This window comes from Chrysochloris asiatica, unplaced genomic scaffold (genome assembly GCF_000296735.1).
Source record: "Chrysochloris asiatica unplaced genomic scaffold, ChrAsi1.0 scaffold00412, whole genome shotgun sequence".
Taxonomy (NCBI): Eukaryota; Metazoa; Chordata; class Mammalia; order Afrosoricida; family Chrysochloridae; genus Chrysochloris; species Chrysochloris asiatica.
In genome coordinates, this window is record NW_006408930.1 from 1,240,305 (window position 1) to 1,250,583 (window position 10,279).

General features: G+C 40.1%; 1 protein-coding gene across 1 annotated transcript in view; it reads right to left on the minus strand.

The window, feature by feature from the left end:
* Positions 1-10,279, minus strand: part of IPPK (inositol 1,3,4,5,6-pentakisphosphate 2-kinase) — a 133,640-nt gene that overhangs the window by 74,747 nt on the left and 48,614 nt on the right. Inside the window, exons 4-5 of the mRNA XM_006876771.1 lie at positions 7,082-7,148; positions 5,128-5,249 (exon numbers count right to left, since the gene is read on the minus strand). Coding sequence (XP_006876833.1) covers positions 5,128-5,249; positions 7,082-7,148 — 189 coding nt within the window. The remainder of the gene's footprint in view (positions 1-5,127; positions 5,250-7,081; positions 7,149-10,279) is intronic.

Below are 10,279 nucleotides of genomic sequence, written 5' to 3' on the forward strand. Positions count from 1 at the left end.
GTGTGTGTGTGAATGTTTCTTGCTGTGAGGATTTGTTCCCTCTTTTGAGTTGCTGCTCCATAGGTATAGGTCAAGTTCATCAGACTGTATCAGCTCACTCTTCCCCCCCACCCCCCTTCTTCTTTCCTCTCCTGATTGAGCTCCTATCATCCAGTCATTCGGTCCAGGTCACATGGGTATCGTTGCCATTTTTTATTTTGTTTTTTTTTTCCTGATCTTTCTTTCAGGAAGTATCTTCTATTCCTCTAGCTGCTCTAGGTTGGTGTGCATGTCATTTCAAGTGGGAATGGTACTATACAGTACTATACAGTATAAGAGCTCCGTAAGAAGCCTATTTCACAGGACAAGTTCTAGAACCCCTTTTAGCTATTCCAATCAGTTATAGGCTGAAGACAGGCTTACAGGTTTTCTGTAGTCATGTTTCCCGATATTCCTATCTATCTTACTCAAGTGTCTATTTTACAATAGTAGGTAAGGGAAACCAATATCCATAAGACAGTCAAGCATCTTAACATTATTTCCCCTTTTTTTACCCATTCAGACTATGCCTCGAACCCTGTAACACAGAGTTCTGTTGTTCCAAGGTTGAGCATACATTATTATTTACTTCTGTCCCATTTTAGCCCATGCAAATCTAAGTGTTCCCCTATCTACCTTGTTCTTCCATCCCCCACCCCCTACTGGTGTATTGCCCTCCCCAACACCCAAAATGTGATGTGACTACCCCTAACCTGTGTTGTATCGTCCCCTCCCTCCCATCCCTGGTAGTCAAAAAAGATTTTTATTTTTCTCCCTTTAGTATGGGTATCTTAAGTTTTTACAATAATGGTCTTATGCAATATTTGTCCTTTTGTGACTGACTAATGTCACTCAGCATAATGTCCTCAAGTTTCATCCATGCTATACAGTGATTTGCAGCTTCACTGCTATTCAAGGTAGCATAATATTCCATTGTGTCTATGTACTAAAGTTTGTTTATCCATTCTTCCATTGTTGGGCACTTAGGATGTCTCCATCTTTTCGCTAGCTATTGTGATTAGTGCTGTGATAAGCATTAGTGTGCATATATCTACTCATGTTATGGCTCATATTTCTTGTGGCTATACATCAAGTAGAGAAATTTCTGGATCATAAGGTATTTCTATTTCCAACTTTCTGAGGAAGTGCCATACTGTTTGCCACAGTGTTTGAACCATTTTACATTCCCACCAGCAATGTAGGAGGGTCCTAGTTTTTCCACATCCTTGCCAGCATTTATTGTCCTCTGTTTTTTAGAAGTTTGCTGCTATTGCTAGTGTGAGATGATTTCTCATTATTGTTTTGATTTGCACCTGTACAGGGTCACTATGAGTCAGTTAAGACTCCATGGCGCATAACCACCACCACCACCACCACCACCACCACCAATGGCTAATGACATGAACATTTCTTCATATGATTGTTGGCTGCCCAAATCTCTTCCTTGGTGAAGTGTCTGCTTATGTCCTGTGCCCATTTTTTAACTGGGTTATTTGTCTTTTTCTTGTAGAGGTGTTGTAATTTCTTATAGATTTTAGAATTTAGTCCCTTATCTGGTACATCACTGCAAAAAAATTTTCCCATTCCATAGGCTCCCTTTTTACTCTTTTGGTGAAATCTTTTGATGCACATAGTTTCTAATTTTTAGTATGCCCCAATCATCTATTTTGACTTCTTTGGTTTGTGCAATTCTCACAATGTTTGATAGCCAATGTGTGTCCTGTATTAGAGCCCTTAAACTTGTCTCTGTTTTTTCATTGATGACCTTTATAATTCTGGGATTCACATTTAGGTCTTCAATCCATGCTGAGTTGGTTCTTGTATATGGCATGAGGTAAAGGTCTTGTTTAAATCTTTTGCATACTGATTTACAGTTCTGCCAATACAATCTGATGAAGAGACTATTTCTTCCCCACTCATTGTACTTTGACCCTTTGTCAAAGATCAGCTGGCTGTATGTGGATGGGTTAATTTTTGGATTCTCAATTCTGTTCTACTGATCTACGTATCTTTTATTATACCACTACCAGGTTGTTTTGACAACTGTAGCAATGTAGTAAATTTTGAAATCAGGGAGTGAGAGGCCTCTAACTTCATTCTTCTTCTTAAGCAGTGCTTTGCTTATCCAGAGACTCTTTTTTTCCATATAAAATTTGTAATAATTTTTTCCATCTCTTTAGAGAATGTCATTGGAATCTGGATTGGGATTGCATTATATGTGTAGATTGCTTTGTGTAGCATTTTCACAATGCTAAGTCTTCCTATCCAGGAGCATGGTATATTCTTCCATTTTTTTAACACTCTTTTGGTTTCTTGCAGTAGTGTTTTGCACTTTTCTTTGTATAGGTCTTTTGTTATTCTGGTTAGATTTATTCCTAAATATTTTACCCTTTGGGTGGCTATTGTAAATGGTATTGCTTTCCTAATTTCCTTTTCAGCACTGTCATTAGTACAGAGGAATCTGACTAGTTTTTGTATGTTGATCTTGTATCCTGCCACTTTGCTGAATCTTCCAATGAGTTCTATTAGTTTGTTTGTTTTTTTTTTTGTCGAGTGTTTGAGGTTCTCTATGTATAGGATTGTATCATCTGCAAATTGCGAGAGTTTTACTACTTCTTTGCCAATCTGGATGTCTTTAATTTCCCTGTCTTACTTTAAAGCTCTGTCTAAGACTTCCAACACAATATTGAATAGGAACGGTGATAAAGGGCATCCTTGTCTGGTTCCTGTTCACAAAGGAAAGGCTTTCAGTTTCTCTCCATTGAGAACAATGTTGGCTATTGGTTTTATATATATGCTCTTAATTATACTGAGGAATTTCCTTTCAATTCTTACTTTGTTGAGTGTTCTTATCAGGAATGGATATTGGATTTGTCAAATGTCTTTTCTGCAACAATCAATGCGATCATGTGGTTCTTTTCCTTTTTTAAAATTTATATGGTGGGCTATATTGATTGTTTAGTTAATATTGAATCATTCTTGCATCCCTGATAAGAATCGCACTTGGTCGTGATGTATTATTTTGTGTGTGTTGTTGGACCCAGATGTATTTTGAGTGGCTCAATCTGAGTGGCTCATTTTCCAGCACTATATCTGACAATAGTCTGGTGCTCTTCATCATGTTTCAATATTCAATATTCTGGTGCTACCTGACAGCACTACTGTACGTAAGATTTTCAGTGACTAAATTTAGTAAGTAGTCCGTCGCTCCTTCTTCCTGCTATGTCTTAAGTCTGGAAGCTCAATTGAAACTTGTCTACCATGGGTGACACTACTGGTATTTTAAATACTGGTGGCATAGCTTCCAGCATCACAGCAACATGCAAACTATCCAGTATGACAAACTGACAGACCATTGTGGAGGTCACAGAGGAGGAATTTCAGGTCATAAGAAAGCCTGAGTTTTTACAATATATTGCCAAATTGCTTTCCAAATTGTTGTATCAATTAACAATGGTATCTAAAGCAAAAAGAGAGTACCTGATGCCCTACTTCCTCTCCAATGTTAGGTCCAAGACTTTTACATTTTTGTCAGTCTGATTGGTATGGGATCTCTCATTAGTGGGCATGACAGAGAATCTCTTAATTTTGTTGTAGTTTTATTCTGCATTTGCATTCAGGATTCTAGTCTCCAAACTGTGACAAATTAAATTTCTGCTTGCTAAAATCATCCATCTGTGATCTTTCTATTGTAGCAACACTAGAGAACTAAAACCAGAAGAAATCACATACCTTTCAAAACACACAACAAACTATGAGACAAAGAAATGCAAAGCAGAGGTTGGTAAGGGTTAGGTATAAAGGACCTCGAACATTTTACTTTCAGCTCTCAGTGGGAACTGATGTCTCCTCATCATATTACACACACATCTTTTTGTCTCTAAAGGGTATAAGATCAGAACTCTTTCTTAGGGGGTAAAAATGTGATGACTCTACTACCTGCTTGACAAAGGTACAATAGAAGAGCTTTGTCTCTCCATGTGCAAGTGGAAAGACTTGGAGGGGTGTGATTTTGCTCAGAGATCCTGACTTCCAGAAGCACGCCACTGTTTCCTCTAACAAGTATGATTCTGCCCAGAGCTCCAAAAAGCACACCATTGTTCCCTCTGACAAGTGATATGTGAAATTGGAAGGTGCCAATCTGATAGTTGCTATGCTGCCAGAAAATCACGGAACTGCCTTTTAAAAGTTAATGGCCTTACCATTAAACACATACCAAGTTGTTTGCCAAGGGCTGTCTTGGTGTTGGAGTACTGAGACATTCACACTCTGGGTGGGGAGCCACAACGCCTGTCTACACAAGTCTATCCTAAATGTGAGTGTTTAGTGCCAAGTGGTGACCCATAAGTGGGTGCTATGGAGGTACAGGAGGAGATAAGCAATGACCTAGGACATCTGGTGGGGGCCTTCCTGGGGAGATCTGACCTGCCACCCTTGGGACAACACAGAACTAAAGCAAGGGGACTCTTAACCTTGCCAAATCCCCCCTCAGTCATGCAATGTGAAGAGAAATAAGTGCCCTTTGTCGTTCCAGATTCAGCATGAATCAAATCTGGAATCCATGACAAATTAGAACTTTTAAGGGTTAAACAGATCTTTGTGCCTCTGGAAAAATCACTCCTGAGCAGGACACAAACAAAGGAACTGAGTGCCACCCAGTCTAATGACTTGTCTTACAAACTGAGCTTCTGAAATACAGTAGGCAATGCCAACCACAGGAAAAGGGAACACAGCAGAAGGAGCCATACAGAGGAAGGAGGGGCAGCTGGTGATCTGAACCTTGAGGAAAATGCAGAGGGCACCATCTCGCCCAGCTTCCTCTGGTTTGCCCGTTCCCCTGCCTGAACTCTGGTTGGTGGAGGCACAGAGTACAGGTGGTTAGGGTGGAAAGGAGAATGAGCAGGTAAATCTCTAGGGGTCACGTGGACCTGAGAAGGAGCTGTTGGGTTCAGTGAGGAGTGGTCAGTATGCCATGAGCCTGCAGAACAGGTTTCTAGAGAAAAACATGCACTAGACAGAGAAGCACAGTGTTGAAAGATAACCCAGCTATAACCAGGGAACTGCCTTGTCCCTTTTTACCCACATTATTTCCCCTCTCACCAAAATCACCTTAATCTCTACACATAGAATTGGCCGATGCTCCACAAAATGGTAGGTCTGAAGTCTGGTCAAGTTAGGAAGGCACATAGCATAACCACTGAGAGTGTCCAGGTCCTTGTCACAGCGAGATTCTAGGAAAAAAGAGCAGGGATCACCTGAGAATCAGTGTGACACGGGACAAGATGGAAATCTGCAGCAACCTTAAGTATCAACCTTGGCTCCAACTCCTTGAAGGGGATAGCTAGGGCCTAGGTATGCTCTGCCTGACAGAATTGCCTTTGTTTATCTGGACTTTGAACCATATGGGAGTGGCTTGGCATCCAAGGAGCAAGAGACTGAGATTGATCCTATGGGCAGGTGGCCTTCTCCATATGATGGGACTGGAAGAGCATCCCTGCTGGACAATGCTCCACCAGGAGAGAACAAGGGGAGCTTCACATGGGGCCGCTCCTGGATCCTCCCCTAAGCAGCTCTTTCCTTAACTGTTCTTATCTGAGCTGTTTACTGCTGTAAATCAAAACCATGAGGGTAATGGTTTCCCTTAGGTTTGCTGAGTTCTTCCAGCCAATTATTAAACCTGAAGGTGGTCTTGAAGACTCCTAAACTTGGAATTGTTGTCAAAATGAAGGCAGTCTAGCCTCAACCTGCAACTTCCAGGACTCTTGGAGAGAAAGGAGGCTCCAGCCCAGGATACCACTAATCTAACAAGGTACTCAGAAAAAGTCTTTACATTCCTCTTAAACCAGTGTTTCTTCCAAATATCCAACACCAATCGTCCCTCAGGCCTAACTGTTAGAAATTGCACTGTAGACAAAAGTCCTTCTTCCATAGCAAGACTCATCACAATTTATCAAGACCAGCCAGTCATGTCACTAGTAAGTAGTGTGACTACTAGCTCAAAAGTTGGCTGTTCAAACTCACCCAAATGCACTTCAGAAGACAGCCCAGGCAATCTGCTTCAAAAAGTCACAGCCTTGGAAACCCTGTGGTGTTCTAATCTGCACACATGGGGTCACAATAAATCAGAATCAAATGGACAACTAACCACAGCAGAAAATGACAGATCAAGCCGCACTTGCTGCTGGATAGCGGACTCCAAGAGTACACCTGCAGCTTGTCTTCATCCAGATTAGAAAACGTAGAGCCAAGGCACTGTCCTACTTTGGCTGTGGGCAGCGGCCTCTACCCACTTCCTGGGCCTTTCCAGCAAGGATGACCTGCTCCATACTGCTCCATCCAACCTCAGGCTCCCAGGGCCCTGATGTCCTCTTTGCTCTCTTTTTCTTAATCAAATCAGGAGATTTACATTTGCTATTTATACAACCTGGCTGTGCTTTCTTAAGAAGGCATTTCCATCCTCATCAAGGTCTGCATGTTAAGTCCTCAATCTCTGTCAGTAAGGTCTTTGACTTAGTTACTGATATTCTCGGAACCAGTAAGTGCACAGGAAAGGTACAATTGGTGATGGCAAGAATGTATTTGGTGATAACAAGCAAAATGATCACCACAGAGATTAACACATCTCCTTGGCTCCCTCCAGGAGGATAAACAGGCAAGACTATAGTCCAGTTTCAGGGAGCACGGTCCTGCCAACCTCTAGGATCAAGCCAACCTGTTATTGCTCGTTGACTATAATGACTTCCCTTGATTCTCTCAGGTTTTTACCCTGCCTTGCCCTACTTATAGCTCCTCCAATTCCTTTCTCTATGTTATGACATTGTTTTAGTTAATTCTTGGTCATATACTCTATGATCTGGCGATCTGATATCCACAACTGTATTCAAGAGCTTCCTAGACTTCTCCCACGATGATGACGCTCCAAGCATTATATGCATATTTATAAACCAACCTCACGGCAACAGATTTGATGAGAACACAACATCTACTTAACACAGTGATAATGTCCCTTTTCAAGTGGAATATTTTAAATTATTAACAAATTGATAATTTGAAAAGCCCTTACCTGGTCTTTTGGCCTGTATCTTTAAACAAAGCTGCTTCACAAAATCTAAAGGCAGTTGAACAACTTCCTGTAAGAACAAATATGAAATACTCAGTGTGTGGATCTAGGGAAAAAGAGTCACTTTATGATTTTAAAGGTCATTTCCAGGTGAAGCAAAGAAGCTAAAGTATCCATACATGGAGAACAACAGGCTCTCCTTCCCAGTGCAGCATCTGTCCATGATGAGGCAGCTGGCAACAAGCACCAGTCTAAGCTCCGACGCCTCATCCACACCGAGTGTTTCTTTATGCAACCACTCATGTACCCTCCAGATGCTGAGAGGCAGTGCCTGCTCCACCCTGGCACCAAGACATGCTCACAGAAGCCAGTGTCTGAGGGCACTGGCCTCATGCTGACTCATGGTGGCACAGTGCTAGCATTCTTCATCCCTTTGTTACTTTTGTCCAGGTGGATTGACATTTCCTAGGTAAGATGTAAACAACTTGATTTTTAATACTTTTTCTTTTATTAAAAAACAAAACAAAAACAAACACATTTTCTTTCAGGTATCTAACAAAGGAGGAAAATGCATGATTTCTATAAGAATGGCACTAGCAAAGTGCTTAAGACTCTGCTTAAAGTAAGCTGTTCCATTTTAAATTCTAGTAAGGTCTCTTAAATATTATAAATCATTTTTTCTCTTATTAATGGATGATGTCTTTTATTTATTTTTTTCAATGTGGTTTTTCTGGGGGGGCGGAGGGTGTAGGATTAGGACTATGGCTAGGTCTAGGACTTCATTTACTGTTACGATTAGTACTAGGGTTAGTGTTGGGAGTAGGGGATGGACTAGGGATAAGGCTTGTTCTAGTTTTAGGGCTGTGGGGTCCTGGTGTGGTACTACAGGATAAGCACTGGACCACAAGGTCAGTTTGAACCACAAGATCAGCAGTTCAAACTCACCAGCCACGCCTCAGAAACCCTATTCAGGGTCACTATGAGTTGGAACTGACTTGATGGCACTTAACAACAACAACAGTTTTAAAGGTTACATACAGTTGTTTATTTTTGCTTATTTCTTTTTTTCTTGAAATGCACTTGATTTCCTCTTGATTTGGAAGCACTGTAACTACATTATTCACTTTTTTATTTTATGGTTTTATGATGTTAACTGGTATCTCTGGTTCCCTATTTTCAGTCCTGAAGGTTTTACTTTGACTACTTCTATATCTGGAGTCCTGGTGTGGCTTTGTGGGCTAGTGCTTCAGACTGTAAAGTCATTTGAACTGCAAGGTCAGTGGTTCAAGCTCACCAGCTGCTCCTTGGAAACCCTATAAAGGGTCGGAATCAACTCAATGGAACTTAATAACAACACTCCTATATCTGGGCTGAGTTCTAGGTGATATTGTCATGTATTTTAGTCTCAGGTTCTTTCCTGCTATTATTGTTGGTTTTGTGCCCAAAGAAATCTCTTTAGTATTTTTTGCAAATTCTTTTAATTTCTATTTAATTAGAAATGTCTTAGTTTCATATAATATTTGATGGATACTTTTGCTGGGTATATGACTCCTGGTAGGTCATTTTTTTCTTTCAGACTTTTATGTATGTTACTCCATTGTCTTCTTGCCTACATGATTACTGCAGTCTAATTAGTTCTCCTTTGTAGGTAATGTTTAGTTTTTCTGAGCTGCTCTCAGGATTCTGTCCTTGTCTTTTGTTTTGAAAAGTTTGATTATAATGTTGTTGTTGTTGTTAAGTGCCATTGTGTTGGTTTTGATTCACAGGGTTCCCAAGGAACAGCCAATGGGTTTGAACCACTGACCTTGTGGTTAGCAGTAAAGTGCTTATCCCACAGCACCACCAGGACTACAACATGATTATAATACATCTTAGTTATTTTCTTTTAAAGTCTATCTTATATAGGGTTTGTTCAGCTTCTTGAATGTCTTGGTCCTCATCTATCATAAGGTTTAGGAAGTTTTCTTCCAACAACTACTGGGCAATTTTCTTTATACCACTTTTTTGTTTGTTTGTTTTTGTCTCTTCCTATTTTGGAATTCTGATTACATGTAATTCCTGTGATAGTGTCCCACATAAAGTTCAGGCTTTCTTTAAATTTTTTCATTCTTTTTTCCTGATTGTTCCTGATTGTTCCTCTAGCTGGTGAATACTGAGAGGTTTGTCTTCAAGTTCAGTAATTCAGTCTTCTACTACTTCAGTCTTCTACTACTTCTTCTACTACTTCAATTCTACTACTTTGCTCTTCCAAATATCTATTTCTAAAGTGTTAGTGCAGCCAGAGTGCTCCTTGGAGGCCAAGATGGCCAAACTTCATCTCTCATACTTCAGACATATTGTCAGGAGGAACCAGTCGCTGGAGGATATCATGTTTGGTAAGGTGGAGGGTCAGAGAAAAAAAGGAAGACCTCCAATGAGATGGATTGGTCAAGTGGCAGCATCGATGGACTCAAGCGTAGCAATAGTAGTGAGGCTGGCCCAGGATCAGGCAGTGTTTCATTCTGCTGTGTGCATAAGTTTGCTATAAGTCGGTACCGACTCAATGGCACCTAACAACAACAACAAAGTGTTAGTATTAATTTTGTGGCTAGTTTCTGTTTTTGTACGGTTTCTAATTTTTCATTAATTCTGTCAGCTTGTTTTCTGAATCCTTCTAAATGTTTTATATGTATTTTCCTTGATTTCATCTGCAGTTTTCTCAATCATCCTCTCTAAATAGTATTCTCTTAAATTCCTTATTACATAGTTCACATACCATTTCTGGCATTATATTCTCCTTTCTTTCTTTTTTGGATAGTTGGAGTAAGGAGTTAGGGTTATAACTATGGTTAGGTCTAGGGCTAAGCCTGGACTTCATTTACTTCATTTAGTATCAGGGTTATGGATATGACTAGGGGTAAGGAATGGCTGGGCTAAGGGCAGAAGTAAATCTTGGCTACTTTAAGGGTAACAGGTTTGTTTTTTCTTTCTTTCTTGAAATGTATTTGGAAATTTTATAACTACATTATTCCCTCTTTTTAATTTACATTTTTTGTTATAGTTACAGACTGTTATGTCTGATTCCCTATTTTAAGTATTAAAGGTCTATTTTACTTTGAATACTTCTCTATCTGGGTTGAGTTCTAGATGATATTGTCATGTGTGTTAATCTCAGGTTGTTGTCTGCTATTTTCGGTTCTCTGTCCAAAGAACTACCTTTAG